At 41.7% G+C, this 17,595-nt stretch overlaps 1 protein-coding gene across 2 annotated transcripts; it reads left to right on the plus strand.

The window, feature by feature from the left end:
• The first annotated feature begins 1,939 nt into the window (after positions 1-1,939).
• PDPN (podoplanin) lies at positions 1,940-15,871 on the plus strand. 2 transcript variants are annotated; one of them, XM_027736350.2, is made up of 6 exons: positions 1,940-2,120; positions 12,756-12,841; positions 13,256-13,388; positions 13,883-13,918; positions 14,297-14,402; positions 14,966-15,871. In XM_027736350.2, the coding sequence occupies exons 1-6, from the start codon at positions 2,051-2,053 to the stop codon at positions 14,970-14,972; spliced, it is 438 nt and encodes a 145-aa protein (XP_027592151.1). In that variant the 5' UTR covers positions 1,940-2,050; the 3' UTR covers positions 14,973-15,871. The 2 variants fall into 2 exon arrangements, with proteins under 2 accessions (XP_027592151.1, XP_027592152.1); XM_027736351.2 differs by having other exon boundaries at positions 13,295-13,388; positions 14,297-14,408.
• The last annotated feature ends 1,724 nt before the right edge of the window (positions 15,872-17,595 follow it).

Raw genomic sequence — 17,595 nt, forward strand, 5'->3', positions numbered from 1 at the left:
GGTGTCAACTGTTTTCATCCTGCCCTCCTCTTCATCACAAAGAACACAATTATAGCACCATAATTTATAGCTAAGAAATTCCTTTGGCACCCATCAGTTTGAGAGGGAAAGAAAATCCCAGTGGAAGGTGCAGCATTTCCCACCTGCAGCCCTTTTTACATCATGTCTTACGTTCAGACTTGCTTTGGTCCTTTATAGCACCAAGTGTTGTGGGGTCTTAATGACAGCTCTGACTCATTCCCTGAGCAAAACAACCCAGCCATGGTTTAGGGGGTTGTTTTGGGGGTTTTTTTGTGTGTCTGTATTTAAAAAATAACAAAACCCCTGCCACAAGTCTCCTCTAGCAGAGGTTACCTCCTCCACAGCTGTCAGCAGAAAGGAAATAAATCCACGCTGCTGCTGCTGCTTTGTGAGCCTGAGGTCCTGGCACTGCAGGACTTGGAGGTGCAGAAGCTGAAGGAGAAGGTTCTGCCCTTCCTCACTCACTCTGTGACACACTGGTGCAGTCAGTTCACACCTGGGCACTGATTAAAACTCACCACACTCCTAAACAGAATCACAGAATCAACTGAGTTGAAAAGACCTCCGAGATCGTCAAGTCCAACCCTTGATCCAACCCCGCCGTGGTTCCCAGCCCATGGCACTGATGCCACATCCAGTCTCACCTTCAACACCTCCACGATGGTGACTCCACCCTCTCCCTGGGCAGCCCATTCCAATGGCTGAGCACTCTCTCTGTAAAGAATGTCTTCCTAATATCCAACCTAAACCTCCCCTGGCACAGCTGAAGACCCAGCCCTCTTGTCCTACTGCTGGTTCCTGGGAGAAGAGCCTGTCCCCCACCTGGCTCCCCCCTCCTGTCAGGGAGTTGCAGAGAGTGAGGAGGTCTCCCCTGAGCCTCCTTTTCTCCAGGCTGAGCCCCCCCAGCTCCCTCAGCCTCTCCTCACAGCACTTGTGCTCCAGTCCCTTCCTCAGCCTCGCTGCCCTTCTCTGGACCTGCTCCAGATATGTATAAACAGATGTAAATCAGGAAATTATTACTTGCCCAAAATGAGGGAAGATTCAGAATAGGGTTGACATAAATAATTTCTCTCCAAGTTCAGCCCCAGTTCCTGCCTAAGAACTGTTACTGGTGAGCAAAGGCCTGTCTTACAGATGTTGGTGCCATCCAGCCTTGCACACCTGCCCTGCAAGGCTGATTCCCACAAACATGGACGAGGAAAAACTAATGAGTCTTGCACAGACTCATTGTACAGCTGTACTGCTAATAATAATACATATTAAAAGGAAAAATCCTCTCTCTGAAGGGTGATATCAGCACTCTGAGACCAGCAAGCCTGTGGGCAGAGAGAAATGGTCGAGCACAGCCAGGGTGTCACTTGAGGACACGAGCTCAGAGCCTCAGACACACAGGAAAACTCAGACACTATTTACTGCAGAATTAAATAGCCTGTCCTAAAACTGTTTCAGTGTCCCTAAATGCACACTCAGTACCACACTTGCTTAGAAAAACATGGGGGCTCACTTAGAAATGAAAAAACCATCAGTTCACCGCTGGAAATAACAAGAAAAACGTCCTTAGTGTTGTTCCTTAAGTATTTTTTAAAGACAGTTTGCAGAAGGGAGGGAGCACCTCGCTCTGCCTAAATTCCCTTTCCCCACTTTGCTAAATAAAAGTCTTGTGAAAGCCACAGCAGCTCCTGTAACTTTAAACCTGGGCTGAGATCACAATTTTGGTGCTGACCAAACAGCGTGAGGAGGGCGGGCCTGGCTGCTCGTCCAGGACCACCTTGGGCTGCTCCCACCCCTGGGCTAAAGAAAATAACTCCAACTCCACTCAGTTTTCTCTAACTGTACAGTTATCAGCTGGGAAAGCCTCCCCCCTCCACGATACAGCAGCAAAAGGAATATTTGGAATACCAAAGTGTTTTCTTTGCAGTGATTTCTTTTTGGGATCTCCATTCTCCGCTGCCTCTAAATAAAAATTAATCCGAGTTTGGATCCATCTGGTCTCGGGATTAGGAAAAGCGACTCTCCAAGCAGGTCAAAGATGTTTATGAAAGTTCCATTCTTCATCCTCGTCCTAGGGAGTGTGCCCTTGGCAGCACTTGCTGAAGAAGGTAAGGAGAAACTTTGGTTACAATTCTTTCCAGCCGTTTCCTGCACTTTAACGGTTTCTGGTTTAGCTCCCAGGTTATGGAGCTGCTCTGTCCTGTTTGTGAAACTTCCTTTGGAATTCTCAAACTCCAGCTGCAATCCGGGGAGGAACACAGCAGGAGTTTTCAGATGGGCTGAGTTAGGCTCTGTTAGGAAAGAATTCTCTGTGTGTGTCTGCAAGGGAGGGAGAAGGTACAGGCAGGGAAGGCATTCCAGCCCCAGCCCTTGGAAATGAGTCCCCCTGTGACACACACAGTGCAGAGTGCAAGCAAGAGATTAGTTTAATTGACATTTAGGTGGTGTAACTCTACCAAAGTAACTTATAAATATTTCCATTCAGGAGTTTAACTTATGAGCTTAAAGACATTACAGCCACTTAGAATTTGAGCCCTGCACAGGGCTTTGCTAAGCCTGACTTAGCCATAAGCAATGTATTCAAACTAAAACAGGGAGAGTTATTACCTATTTAAAAAGTGTTATGTGCCTGCTTAGAAAAGATTAATTTGGCAAATTATTTCTTTTGAATTTTATAAAAAAGACACACTTTTAGGTAAAAGGGACATTTTCTTACAGCTAAAGGGGAAGAGTCTGATTTATTAACAATAAATCAGAATTACCCTGATCAGTGCTTGATTCCAGGAATATCACTTTGAAATTCAGACTTTCTGTGCAGTGTTTGACTCCTGATGAATGAATTGGCCACCAGGCAACGTGAAGTGCCTCTGCCATTGCCATGGAACACATTCCCAGTACCACTGCTCTAAATACATCAACCTGAAACTCAGCCCATCAGTCTTCCAAAGCATAACTATACTTGTCAGACTTGGATTTGGGGACCCAAACTGAAAAAAAAAAAAAAGACCTGATTTTGGCCTGATAATACTCAGTACCATTCTGCTGGATAGAATGGAGCTATATCAATATATACAGCATGTGTGGGTGTTGACTTGAAACTTCTAATGGAGTATGTCAGAACAGGAGGCTGAAAGTTTGGAGCTGTGCTTCAGAATTTCACAGAAAATCTAAAATCAGCACATATTAGGCAAGACACAAAAATTGTTTTCTAGGAAATTGGGGGAGATTCTAAGAATTGTTTAAGGACAGCTACCTTGTCCTTAAAAAGCATCACTATTAAATGTACCAAAGTTTAAAGCCATTAGAAATGAGGCAAAGCCACCACTATTTTATGGAAGTACCTTAAGCAGTTTCTAAGATACCAGAATTATGGGTAAGAAAGGTGTTTCATCTCCAGGTTTTTGGGGAATTTTTAAGCATATCTTCTCTCAACTCTGAGAGAAGGAGTCCAGCAATGATCAGGCTGAAACCCTACTAGTCAGAAAGAAAAATAGAGTATTTGCTGCTTGCAAGATCCCACCTGTGCTTTATAACCAGCACTGAACTCCACAGCTGGATCTGGAACATGGTTTACAGCCTTTAAGACTTTTGGGGTGTTTAGGTTTTATGACTTTTTCTTCACATGGAGCCAGTCATGCAGGACAACTTCCAGAGGATACACCCGGGAAATGGACTCCAGAGGTAAAATAAGAAAGTATTGAGTATTTAAATATGTATTACTGGTGTTTACTGACAACCATCAGCAATTATGTGTTAGAACAGACTGGAGGTGACAATGCCACCTTCACAGTCTGTGCCTGGCTGACAGGGGAAGGGAGAATGTCTGACTTGAATAGTCCCTGGGGGAGTGGGGATATCCAGATATCTGAAACTCTGGGGTGACAGTGTGGCTTTAGGGTTTTATGGGAAAAAAGTCTCCTTATCAGATTCTGATACTTCTTAACCCAATGAGGCCATAAATAAATCTGCAGCTTCCCTTTTCTTGCAACTGGGCACTCCAGGTTATGGACTGAGACTGACTCAAGAAAAGCAGCCTTGTTTCAATCAGGAAGTGTATTCCCAATTTCCAAAAGGATTATTATCATTATTATTATTATTGAATGATTAGCAGATACATTTTTGCCTTTCTGTGATGGTTTCAGCATATAAAAACTCAGGCAAGGGTTTGGATCAGACCAAATGAGTAGAAATGGAAGTTGGCCTCCACCAGCATCCAAACCAGTGATTTTCAGAGGCATTTCTTAATTCCAAACCCTCTCCTGTGGTGAAAATATCGTTGCAGAGATGGAGATTACTGCAGTGGCTGTCACATAACATGAACAAAAATTAACGTGATTGTTGACAAGATACCACATGTCACTTGAGCTGTATCAGCTGTCCACGTGCCTGATGTTACCTAGAGGCAAACACCAGATTATATCTCCTTATGCAAGTCAGGTTTATCCCAGATCATGTAACATTTGGTTTGGACTGAAAGTAAGCACATTGACAGGATAATTTGGATAACAAGTGTTTATATGAAACATTTTGAGTCCGTTTTCCAGAAGAAAGGAAATTGAAGTTTACAGTCAGCCCTGAAAGACTAAAAAGTTTTCTATGTTTTTCAAAATCATAAAAAACAGAATTGACAAAATCACCAGAAAAGTTTTTTTTGGAAGTGTCTTGATTTACCCAAACTGTTGCTGTTTCAGTGGCAAAACTATAATGAAGTCAGGCACCTCTAAACTCACCTGAAAATCAAATTCTGTAACTGCTGGCTATAAACAAAATGTACAACCAAGAGGAACAGTCACATTTGACTCAAAAGGGAACCGGTTTTCTACTAAATAAGCACCACAAAACCTTTCACCCTGCATCATGAATGATGAATGCTCTCACATGTGTCCCATATATGCCTCTTCATGATATAAATCTAACTCTACATGTCCAATACCCAAAACAATTATCACAAAAGAGGGGAAAATCATCTTGCTGAATCACTATTAGTAGGTCTGCAAATCAGTGGGTCTGGATTTTGCAGTGTCTTTGTGGAAGACCAGCAGAGAACAGACAAAATTTGCTTTCTCCTCTCTGCTGGGCAAGCAGAGGTTTGCCCATCTGTATCCCAACAGTTAATTTTTGAATCTGTAACTTTACAAACAAGGAAAACAGTCATATTTAAAGGCTTACAAGTGGACCTTTCATTACCTCAGGCTGCACAGTAAAATCTGGGAACAGAGAGGCCAGATCCTCCACTCCTGTCGTTCAGCAGTTCCCACTGAATCCGTGCATATCCCCCAGACCCAGGACTGTAAATCATCTGGGGGAAAAAAAAAAAAGGCAGTTAAAAACCTAGAGAGCATTTTACTAGATAATAAAAGGCAGTGAAGGAAGGCTGCTGGGCTCCAACAGAAGCAGGCAGTGTTTCTCCATGTGTCACTTGAGGCGAGCCACACGTGGACCACAGAAATGCCTCCTTCCTGCTGCTGGCCCGGCCGGGGCAGATGGGCTGTCTCAGTGGCACGTTTGTTTTGTTGGTTTGTTTGCTTTTTGTCTGGATGTGGTCAGGGACCGCAGGATGGAAGGCAAATGCTGCCAGGTCCTGCCCCTCCCTGCATCCCAGCCCCCTGCTGCAGCCTCTCAAGGAGCCCCCCTGCTTCGTGTGGCCCCTCAGTGGGGATCAACCCCCCAGGAAAGCACAAACTGCTGCACAGCAGTTCAGAACAAGATGTGGGATTTGGGAGTGTAGGTGTGCTGGGATGTCCTAAAGAGAAACAAATGAGGAAAAATAAGAGACAAAAGCATTATTGATTTCCAACTCCCTGCCTCAGAAGCTTGGCCAAAGGCTCTCCAAGGACAGAGAGGCTGATGCTGAGCACATCCTCGTGTTGCTTTATGACTTCCTCATGTTTTTTCCATCTTTGTTGATTACAAACACTACAACATCCAGCACAAATTGGATCAGAATAATCCTTTGTGAGGGAATAATTCAGCTGTTACACCATTTTCAGGCAAACATGTGGTCTCTTAGGAGGGCTTAAGTAGTGTAGGAGATACTGCTAAATCTGTAAAGGGGACACACTTAACTCCAAATGGACATTAAAATGGTTTTATGACTATGAAACACATCCAAATATTAGCTAGTACATGATTAATGTAGGATAAAAGTCAGACTGAACATATTTGAGTGGGTCTTGCTTGCTGCATGGCAATAAAAGGAGGTAGCCAAAAATCACTCTGTGAACAAAATTAGCACCTAAGAGTCTCCAGTTCAGTGTTTGGTGGGAGTATTTCAAACAAATAAGTTAAGGAACATGCAAAGGGTCCTGCTGGCAGATACAAGGGATTAGTAACCTTCAACAAGGCAGCTGTGAAAGGGCACGTGGTTGTAGCCTCAGAGTTCTGGGGAAGAAGTGATTCAGAGAAAAGATTAGTTTATTACTGTATTAGAGGTCATTTCTTAATTCCTCTCATCTGCATTTACACATCCCAGTATTTGCACACAGATATTTGCTTTCTGCTGCACATGTGGAAAATCTGCTGCTCCCTGACACAAAGTTTGGTACTTTCCTCCTTACGTTGGCTGAAATGCTCCTTTTTTGTCAGCCCTGCAGCGACAGCTCTGGAATCCTGCCCCTGACAGAAAGGGGCAGCAGATACTCACACCTTGACCACAACTCCAACCTCGTTGTCCCAATCAAACCCTCAAAGAAAACAATTAAACTATGAGTAAAATTGCCAAGGAGCACAGGGCAGCAAATATCAATAACAACGTGGTTTTATCCCACACTCGTGGGATAGCAAGTCTGAGGTCAGTGTGCTGAGCAGACAGGAAAGCAGAGGTTAACACAGCAACATTCTTAAAAGCATAAATTTGGAATATTCATCTCTAGTTCTGCAAGGAATATTTTAAAGGAATGTCCCATAATGGAGTTAGTCCCTTCCTAATGCCCACAGCTCTGTGGCTGATCTTACCATGCCTAAGACAAGGCTTACTAAGGTTCCACGTTTTCCCCTGGTGGTTTTGTTTCCAAGCCCTTGAAGAGCAGCTACTTCTCTATATCTGCCCAGTCCAAGTATATTTTGCTTTGCTTTTCTGTCAGTAGAACACTGTAACATCCAGAGGACATGTGATCTACTTGAGGAGCAGCCCAGTGGTTCTTTGCCACTTGGCACTGTCGGTTTAAAGCCTGGCTTTGTTCCTCTGGCTGAGCCAGCCCCAGCAATAAAACCCATCTGGAGCAGGGTGTGGTGACCAAAGGAAATGTTTCTGACAATTCAGCAAAGCATTGTCATCAGGAGCTGCAGGGAATACCTGAACAAACTCAGTCATGCTCTAAATAAGGCCGAGCTAAATCCTGCCTTGTGCTTCATGACCAGTTTTCAACTGGCAGACACTTTCCAAAATTCCTGGTATTTTGTCATCCAGCTTCCTTTGTTATATAAAGCAAACTGTCAGTCTTTGCATAAGGAAACTGCAGAAAGCACTTCAGGATTTAGACAGTACATACTTTCTCCTGAACAACAGAGTCTAGACACTTAAACACACACCAGGGGATTTCTTATGGGATGAGACATTACTCCAACTTCCAGAAAAAATTAACAGAGAAAGAAAAGGCCCCAAACAGGCCAAGGACACAAAGCTCTCAGGATACTGCAGATATAGTTTTGCAGGATACAGATGAGGTACAAATGAGAATTTCAGTTCTCATTAACAAACTTCCCTGCCTTTCTAAAGTCTGCAAATTTTAACTGTCCAAAGGTTCAAACATCAAAAGACAAATGCCAGAATCCACTATGTTATATTCTTCTTCTATGTTATATTCTTCTTATATTCTTCTTATAACCTCATATTTTCAAAGTCAAAAAGATTTTGTAGCCTGGATCTGGTGCTGTTGAAGCATTTCACAACAAAAGAGACACCTGTATGCTTTTTTTCCCAAATATCCAAAAATAGAAAAATAATGGAAAACTATTTTCAGACAAAATTCAGCTGATGATGTAGATTTTGGATTCTGGAATACACTTAAATGGAGGATGAAGCCAAATAACAAAAAAAAAAACCAAAAACCAACAAAAAAAATCAATTTGAAAATTACAGAGCTGCTGTATTTAAAAGGCAGATTCTTTACAAATCCCATATTTTTGTTAAACCTCCACCACTAGGAATAAAAGTTTTCACTGAACTACTACTGAACTAATTCCAGTAATGAGACACAGACTAAGACTCAGTTTGCCCACAATCAAATTAAGGTCTCTGAGTGAAGAATGCTCCCTCAGAACGGGAATTCCTGTATCAGGACATAAATGCTGAGTCAGATACAGCCAAAACAGGATGGATAACACACAAATCCATACCCAGCCCTTCAAACAACACCACTTTGGCTGTAACAGCTCCGGAAGCAGATCCTGAAAGCCCTCAGCCAGCTCCAGATGTTTGCTCAGTTCATCTCCAGCAGGAGAGTGACACCTCCCAAGTGACCCATCCTGCTAAATCCTTTCCCTTGCTTTTCTAGAGCAACATCCTCCAAAGTACCTATTTAGCCCAGCTGGATGGGATAAAACATAATGTTGATAAGACACAGATAAAAATAAACTTGAATTTTAAGATCAGAGCTTTTGTTTGACAGTTAACCTGCTACTTTCCTTTTTTAGCTGTTACAAATAACTGGAGCTGGTTTCCTTTTTTATGAGAACCAGAAGGCAATGAGAAAAAGATTATTTCAGTTCTTGCTAGAGGGAATCCTTTAAGGTTTGCCATTTTTATCTCCTGGTCTCTTATCAGAGATGGAAACTCATTCTATTTGGAGGGCTTCCTATTCCAAGGACTAAGCTAAACTACAGGCTTACAACTGCCTTTGCCCACCAGTGTTTGGGTTTATTCAGGTTTACACCAGGAGAGAAACAAGATCCTACAACATTTTTCATCTGCAGAAGTATCGTTGTTGGTTTTGGAGATCCCTGAAAGAAATGCTAATGAACAACAGTTTTCCAACTCCCTCTCCTTTCCAACACAACCGCCGAGCTTCGAGAGCCTCCCGGAGAGGTTTTCCCAGTGAACTGTCACTCCGGGCACGTAAGGAGTGAGCTCATCTTCCCCTAAGTGGGTCATGGGATGCTTAAGCACGGGAAGGTTTCAAAGCAGTATTGAACTTTTAGAGACAGCAAATTTTCTCCTGGTGTGCAGCCTGAGAGCAGCTGGGGGCTTTGAACTGAAAGGCTCCCAGCTGGAACTTTGGCAGGAAGGGGTGCAGTGATTAATTCACAGGCACAGCAGCTCAGAGCTGCAAACAGAGGAGGCCCTGGTGCTCCTTGGAGACAACCCCGGCACTGTGAGGCAATGTTTTTATTTACAACCTCCTCGAAGATAATATTAGGAACACATGCAGAAGCCCTGCTTAACCCTGACTCTTGCTACAGTTGGCCCACATCAGATGGAACCAAGGACTGACAGGAGCACCCCCCCCTTTACATCCCCTTTGCATTCCCTTTGATGTCAGTGGTGCAGGGCTCCTACTGGGAACGGGGAAAGAAGCTTCAAGTCCAATAGTTTCTCTCCATTTTATTTAAATATTTAACTTCTGTATGACTTTCCCTGACAAAGCTGTCCAGTATCCAATTATCCCTCCCACCCGTGCACTACACTGATAACAGATTCCCTCCCAGCCTTTCTTTGGGCAATAACTCAGCAGTGTCTGTTTAACCACCACCCAGCCACCTCCACTGTCCACCCAAAACGAACCTGGAAAGACTCCAGGGATTATTCTCCAGCAAATACAGGACCTCAGCTTGAAAACAGTGTTATACAGGTGGGATAGGACTGGGTCAAGACCTTCAGAATGGCAGAAATCAGTTCGATGTGAGCTGGGGCAGTTCAGAGGAGCCACACTCCAGTTTCCCTTTCCAGTTAAAGGAAGGCAGCACTGCCAAGGATGACCCAAATCTCAGGGGAGCTGAGTTACCTTCTCCAAGTATTTATCTTTCCCCACAGACTGTGAAGGAAGATAAGGGCAAGCAGATACTTTATTTAGGTGCCTTTATTAAGAACCTAAAATTAGGCAAGATTAATCTGGGCCACCTCCTTTTGCCAGTCACTGAGAGGGCAAAGGCACTGAAATAGGTTTTCTACACGTCACTCACGGCCACGAATCTCAAGAAGTACCACACCAAGACTAATTATTTTATATTTCCTCGTGACAGTCACTGTTTCTGTCCACCTTTGCTGTGTGACACTGTTTCCTTTGCTGCCTTCACTGTCAGGCAGTTTTTCAGGGCCATGCCAGCAGCATAAGCAGCTTCTCCCAATAAGCTGCTTGTTGTTAACATACAAAATATATTTCACTTTCTGGTGGGGGATTTTCCTCTGGTAATTGGTTTTCTCCATCTGTGCTTATTTTTCAACTAGCGAATAAAGGATGTTTTTTTCACTTCTGACTGGGATTACAAGGTAAACTGATCCATACACAATTCACATTGGTGAGTTCTACTGCTATTTTTCCCTTAAACTTAGCATTTACATGGCCAATATTTTACATCCACTATTACACTCTAAAGTCATTACTTTATAAGCAAAAAATAAGTATTATAAGTAGTGCTGTATCTTAAATCACACTGATATTTAGAAAGTGTCTAAATATACAACTAAAAGTCAAGCCCCTTTTGTGCTTCCTCAACAATACATGGGGTATTTCAATAAAAAATGACCAAAACATTATTTTTGCCATTTTTAACTTGGAACTCTGATTTACCCTGGCTTGTTCTAGTCTTGCTGTGGATTTTTGGTGATTTTTGGGACACTGACTGGCTTAATTAACCTCTATATTAGGCCTCATGTTGGCATCACATGAATATACTTTCTTCATCTGCTACTGCCCAAAGTACTCCCTGCACCCCCTTTTGGCTCTGAGATAGAAAGTGTATCTGTTTTCAGGCTTATAAAGGTACAAAAATATAAAATTCTGTTTACCTGGGTAAACATGGAATTAGAAATCTAAGTTTAGTTCAGTGTTTGGTCTCTTGGCAATGGGACAAAGCTCTCAGTCTTACATTGGTGGAGATGGATAAAAATTTTCTAGTTTGGTTCAGAAAACAGTTTTGGGAGCAAAGGAAAAATATTTGCAGGTTTCCAGTAGAATTCAAATGAGAGTTTTGAGCAAAACCAGATTTTTTTTCTCAATCTCAACTCATTCATCCTTTAAGCTGCCAGTGCATTTTTTTACTGATTTCAAAATTAAATACTGGCTTTTTTTTAATGTGAAATAACATTTTTATTTTAAAAGGGGCAGTTACAAATGAACAAAAGTGAAATGGAACTCACAATTAAAGAACAATAATTAACAAGTGATATCTGCACAGCTGATCCAAAGTGATTCTATGTTTTTTTTCAGTTTTTACTGATATCAAGCAAAATGCCCATTCTTACTCATTTCAGTCACAGAACAAAAGCTGTTTTCTTGCCTCTGTATCACACACAACACAGGTAGGGTGCACTTAGAAGTAGTAAATTCTTCCATAAGAAGTATTTGGACCTAGTCAAACAATTCAGATATAGTCTAACTTCATATGCAGAGGAGATGGGAATATTTTTAAGTGACTACATAAAAAGTGAAATTAGTAGAAACAGTGTTAATTCAACGAAACCAAACAGGTTGTGAACATTTCTCTTCCATCAAATATTCCAGTGGGACAGTAATTCTCAGCTTTTAAAAGAACTCCTGTGAATAGCTGTCCTTCTTTTGGTCTGATTGCTGAGATAAACAGAAGTTTGATGCAAAAAAAGCTTTTTTTTTTGCCTGGAGATATTATCAGCTCTTTGCTTATTGTTCAGCCCTGGTGTCTGGAATCAGCAGGACCCTCATTCCCAGGCAGCAGCAGGACAGGCCCCCTCACCTGGCTTTGGAATCACAAACCCCCAAGAGGTCTCCCCCTACATTAACATCCTTCTCTGCATGCTCACAGGTTTATGAATCAGCAAGAAACTTAATCAAATGACACTTATGTTCTCAACATGTCCTTGATAGTGCCAGTTGTCTTCACAGGGCCATGTTTTTTGTGTTCTACCTTGTTCCAGCTTGTTTTTCCTCTGAATGAAGTCTGGCTGTATTTGTAAATAAACAGCATTATGTGGGCCAAAAGGGAAATGCCCACTACACCAAAGAGCACAGATGACACAGAGGTCTAGAGTAAAAAAGGAAGACCTTACATTGTTGCCTAAAAGAAAATCAAATTATGGCAGCTAAGCATTTGCAACATTGGAAAAACCTCGGGACAGATTTGTGTAGGAATATTTTCAAACTATAGCTACACCCATAAACATTGATGACAGTTCTAAAAATAAAGGTTGCAGCTGAGACTGAGCTGAAAGCTGGGAGGAAGCTCTTATTATTTTAGAAAATGGAAGATGTTTGAAGCAATTTATCCCAATGTATAAGCTGGAAATCTGGAGGCATCACGTCCACTCTGGGGGGAGAGGGAACCTTTCCTTAAAAAAAGAAATAATTTCTTGGACAAAATGTTCATAACCAATATGTCTTAAGGTTTTGCCAGGGTTAAATGATGGTACTTAAGCTCTTTGTCCTACTGCTTTGGGCAAGAGTAAAGCAGAACTCATATTTATTCCAAATAATTTCACAAACCAAAGTGCACAGGGGCAGGGACACGGAACAGTGCACAGAGCTCGTGTTTAACAAAGTTTTCATGTCAAAGTAGCCAGAACAGGTGACTAAAAAGTAAAATCCTGACTCGTTTTCTCCAATTTTATTCAGCAAGCTCAGTTCTAGAAGGAGAAGAAAGTGCAACGATTGATTTCAGAGACAGAAATGACACGGAGTTTGAAGCCCTGCCAACCCTGGTGAGTAGAAAATGCCAAGTAAAGGTTCCTTTCTGTTACCTGCCTGTTCACTGCCACTCGCTGCCTCTTCCAGCTCAGTGTCTCTCACTCAGCTTCAGTGAAACCAAACTGACAAACCACTCTAAAAAAAAACAACAACCCAAAACACTGAAAAAAGGCAGGGCTGCAATATTCTGCAGTCTCCTTTTGCAGTCCTGCTGAGAGGTCATCTCCTGTAGAAAAGCCTCCAGCTGGGAAAATCAATCAGCTCTTTTGGTTTGTTTTGGTCACTGTACACGAGTCAAAGATGATGGGGGACAGCTGAAAAAGCACCCACAAGGTGTGGATGAGCAGGGAATTTAAATGTTACCTTCATACATGTAGACTGAGTGTACTGAGGTTTTCTTTTCCCTCTTTTCCCCCCAATTCTTGTAGTTGCCCACCAGACTACACAATGTAACAAATCTCTTGCAGTTTGGACACCTGATGACCACAGAAAGTGCTTTTGTCCCGGATGGAGACAGTGACAATTCTACTGGTTATGGAGTTAACACAGAGAGTGTTGATGGTAAAAAAACCTCTTCATTTCTGTTTTTCTACATCAAAGTTCTACTGCCATCTACTAAATAATATCTGGAAAATTCCAGTACCAAGTTTAAGGTGTTCTCTTTATAAATAGACACAGAATAGTTCAGCAAATACACTCAGAGCAAGGTGAAATTTTATCAGCATACGCCAGTCTCAGACAATTAAAATCTGATTTCTGTCTTAATCATAATTATTTCATAGCAGGTACAAACACCTTATTGATCTTAATGTGATCACACAAGTTTCACTAGTATATATCAGATCAATCAGTCCCCTAGGTTTTAATTTCTATTACTTAAGAGTTTTTTGTATTCACTCTCCCAGACTTTCAATTTGCTCCCTTCCTATCAAAAGGACAACCTCAAACCATTGTGACATAGTTGATAAAAGTTTTCCTGCATATAGCATTACAAATTGAACTGAAAAACTCTGTACAAAGCAGAGTGAGTAATTATTGTCCTTCTGGCTTTACAGGTGAACCGAGCGGGGAACCAGAGAAAACTGAAAAAGGTATTAAACAGAAGATTTGCTTCAAAAGACAAGGGGCAACAAAATTGCCAGGGAATCCCCTTCCAGCAGCCACTGGCTGTGCCCAATCTGTCCCTGAACTGCCTCCCCTGGTTCACCTGATCACTGGCTCCATGTCCACACCCTTATGGAGCCCTCCAGCCCAAGGGCACATTTTCAGGCTGCTGAACTTCCCAAACCTCCAGCCCAAAGGCACATTTTCAGGCTGCTGAACTTCCCAAACCTACTTGAGAACTCACAAGACAGAAGGGAATTTCCCTGAGGAGTGGGATGCAGCAGAACAGCATCAGTGCTGTATCAGTCCCTCTTACCAATGGTCTCCCTGAGAAACACACTGACATTCCCAACTTCTTCTTTCAGGTGGCCTGGAAACAATTGCACTGGTTGGAATAATCATTGGAATCGTGGTTGCAGTTGGAATCCTTGCAGGAATAGTGATTGCTGTCGTAAGGAAGATGTCAGGCAGGTACTCGTAAGTAAATTGCTATTCAGGCTTTTCCAACAAGCCCCATCCTCTGAGTAGGGTCACAGGAATCACCTGGGAAATGTCTGCTGTTCCTATTTTGACTAAACAATTTATTTTGATGTTACACATTGCATCAAAATCAGCAAGAGCTGCATCACAATGTGGGGGGTCTAAACCCACAGAAATCAGAAAAAAATTGCCAGATATTGTTATAATATCAAGTGCATGGGGTTTGGAATCACTCTCCTGCACAGAGGTAAAATTATCTAGGAATTATGAGAGGACCAAGTCCTACAAGTACTGGAAAGCAGCTGAAGATTGGGAATGATCTCTGCCTTATTCTTTGGTGCCATGCAAATCCGAAGTTCTTTACAAACTGCAAAGGACTAAGAAAACCCCAGGACATTTAAACAGATCCTGTGCACCAGAATTAGGAGAAAGGAAAACAGGAACTGGGAAGAGAAATAAAGTGGTGATAGGCAAGATAGAGAGGGAGGAAAAGAGATCAGGTATCTAACATTTGGATAAGGATGAGCAGTAAATGTCTGCTTGTTGTTTTCCAGGCCCTGAAAACAGTTGAAACAAGCAGCCATGTCATTCTATGCCAGAAAATACAAGTGCTTCTTATTTTATAAGAACTAAAGACTATTTCCTGCATTTGTGTGAGAAGATGATCCATGGAAAATACGGTCAAAGCATTCCAGATCTATGGGGATCCCACACAGCTCTAAGGACCACCCCCAGTCTCCCTGATTCCAGAGGATGGAACATTCCATAGCATTTCTACTATCCAGGATTTTACCAGAAGAAAAAAGATTTTGCAGTAAGAAAAAACCCTGCAGCAAACAGATGTACACCTGAAATGTGATTTACAGGTAATATATGCTTGGTTTTCAAATGCAACCAAAGATTATGTCACATTACATTTTATGGATTTCTTTAAAAAAAAAAAAAACATATCCAGAACATATTCAGAATCTTTTAAGTGTTTTTGACTGGTTAAGTGCTTGTGGCATGTTCATCTACCATGTGGTGTATCAAAAAGGAGGAATTAGCTTCAGAGAGAACCAGTTATTTACAAATTAAATATCCAAAAAATACAGGATATTGGAAGCTAAAATCTTTCCACTATTGATAGAGATTTTCTGCTCATGATACTTATGTTATTCTGTGGCAAAATAGGGTAGGCCTGGCTGGAACTGACCTACCAACTGAAAGCTTGCTCTGCTGACTATTGCATCAGGAATTTCCTGCCTTCTCTTCTTGCAGAGACATGCAGGGATTGAAATAAACATCCTGAATTAAGGGGTGCTTGGAAAATACCCACTTTTGATGGGTCACTTTAACCAGTTACTCAGCAGCTTTAGAGCTGACACGTAGAAGCTTTTGAGTCAGTGTATACAAACTTTTTCTTTCTGAGTGTCTCGTTTTCTAAGTGTGCCGTTGGTTTGTTTGACAACGTGTGCAACACCAGGTCAGAATGTGGCACTGAGGTGTAACACAGCTTTCCTGTGGCATTTTTAGTGCAGCAGGACCTGAATGCACAGAGCTCAGAGCAAAGGCTTTGCATGTCCAGTGGCTGCAGTGCATCAGATTTTCTAAATCAGTGTTTGGTGTAAAAATCACGATAACCCATGAGGTCGATGATTGCTGAACGTGTCAACCTCTCTGTATTTGCTTTTCTGTTTCTTTTGTGTGCCATGAACTATCATATCAATCCAAGCTTTGGAAATAAAAACCATAATATAAATTGTCCTACTTTACAATAATTATTCTTTGTTTTCTTTAAAAAAATTAAAATATTTTAAACTTCCTTCAATTTTCCTGACTTATTTTGCTACTTGTCTTATCAGTGCAATGCCCACAATCAATTCATTTGACATTGCTAAATGAAACTATAATTCAAAGCTAAACATATGAGAAAAAGTAATTCAGGAGTGTTTAGTTAGTTTTCAAGTTGATGTAGGGAAGCAGTCAGTCTGTGACCATGAGTAATAAGCTTTATCTTCATGTAAAGTCATATGGAAGCAGGAAGATTAAAGCTTCTTCTTGTGGCAAAAGAATAGTAATTTCTGTTAGTTTAGATTTAACAATTTCTTGTCTGTACTGGAAACTGTCCCATAAGATGCATTAATGCCTTCCCAAATGCTTGGCATATGGAATTATGAATTATTCACCCGTTGTAGGGAATAGCACAGATGTCACTGGTTTCTTCTGCAGCAGCTCAGTCACTGCTAACTTGCAAATACCACAAAATCAGAAAAACATTCTTATGCCAGCTCTGAATTTTGGTTAAGCCTGAAGTAACAAGAGAAATTTGAGAAATGTGTGGCACTGGAGCAGACAACCCTTGTGGGCAGTTCTGAGTTTTCCTGGATCATGGACAGGACACCAGCTAAAATTCTGCTCGAGGACAATTTGCTTTGCTCCCACACCAGAATCTCTCACTAAAAGCCATTTTAACTTCATATACCAGCTACCTAAATTTTCTGGTCTTAACTGTGCCTTTATAGTCCACCCTCTAGTTTAAGGGAAGTTTTATTAATCTTAGGTAAAAATCAACCCCTAGCCACACAGCCCATGCTCCTCTGAAACATTAGCTGTGGGCTTCCAGCCCTGGAGGCTGAGTATGAAATGTTGTGCTGGGCTAAATCTGAACCTGCAAAAACGTGGCAGCAATTTCCTTCTGATGGTCAGCTGGAGTGCAGGACACTCAGTATATGGTAGAGGAAGCAAGGGTTCTGAAAAATCAGAAGACATCTATTATTCTGAAAACTTGAAGAAACAGCAACTGCTGCTACAAAGATACATTTGATATTCTGATGATTCATACACCTTGCTGCCTGGAAATCTCGAGTGTAGAACATTCCAGACAGCTTCAAGCAAACCTCAAGAAACCATGGCTTGTTCATTACAATCTTGTCCATATTTGGTTTGTATCTATATGTTACTGAATCCTTAATTTAATTAATCTGTAATTCCATGATACAAATGTCCTGGAAATGCAGACTAAAAATCCACACAGAGCTCTGTGTTTCATATGAAACTCCTGCAGTGTTCTGGGACTGAGCTGTCCTTGCCTTAAAATCCAGCTAGTTTAGGACTTCAAACGTAGATTGAACACAAGCTATGTGGTTTTTGGTAGAGTTTCTGTGGAAGATGGGATCTTTTCTGCTTTGTGAGAAGTCAGACA

Source organism: Pipra filicauda, unplaced genomic scaffold, assembly GCF_003945595.2.
Source record: "Pipra filicauda isolate LSUMZ 115617 unplaced genomic scaffold, ASM394559v2 scaffold47_size6085603_pilon, whole genome shotgun sequence".
NCBI lineage: Eukaryota > Metazoa > Chordata > Aves > Passeriformes > Pipridae > Pipra > Pipra filicauda.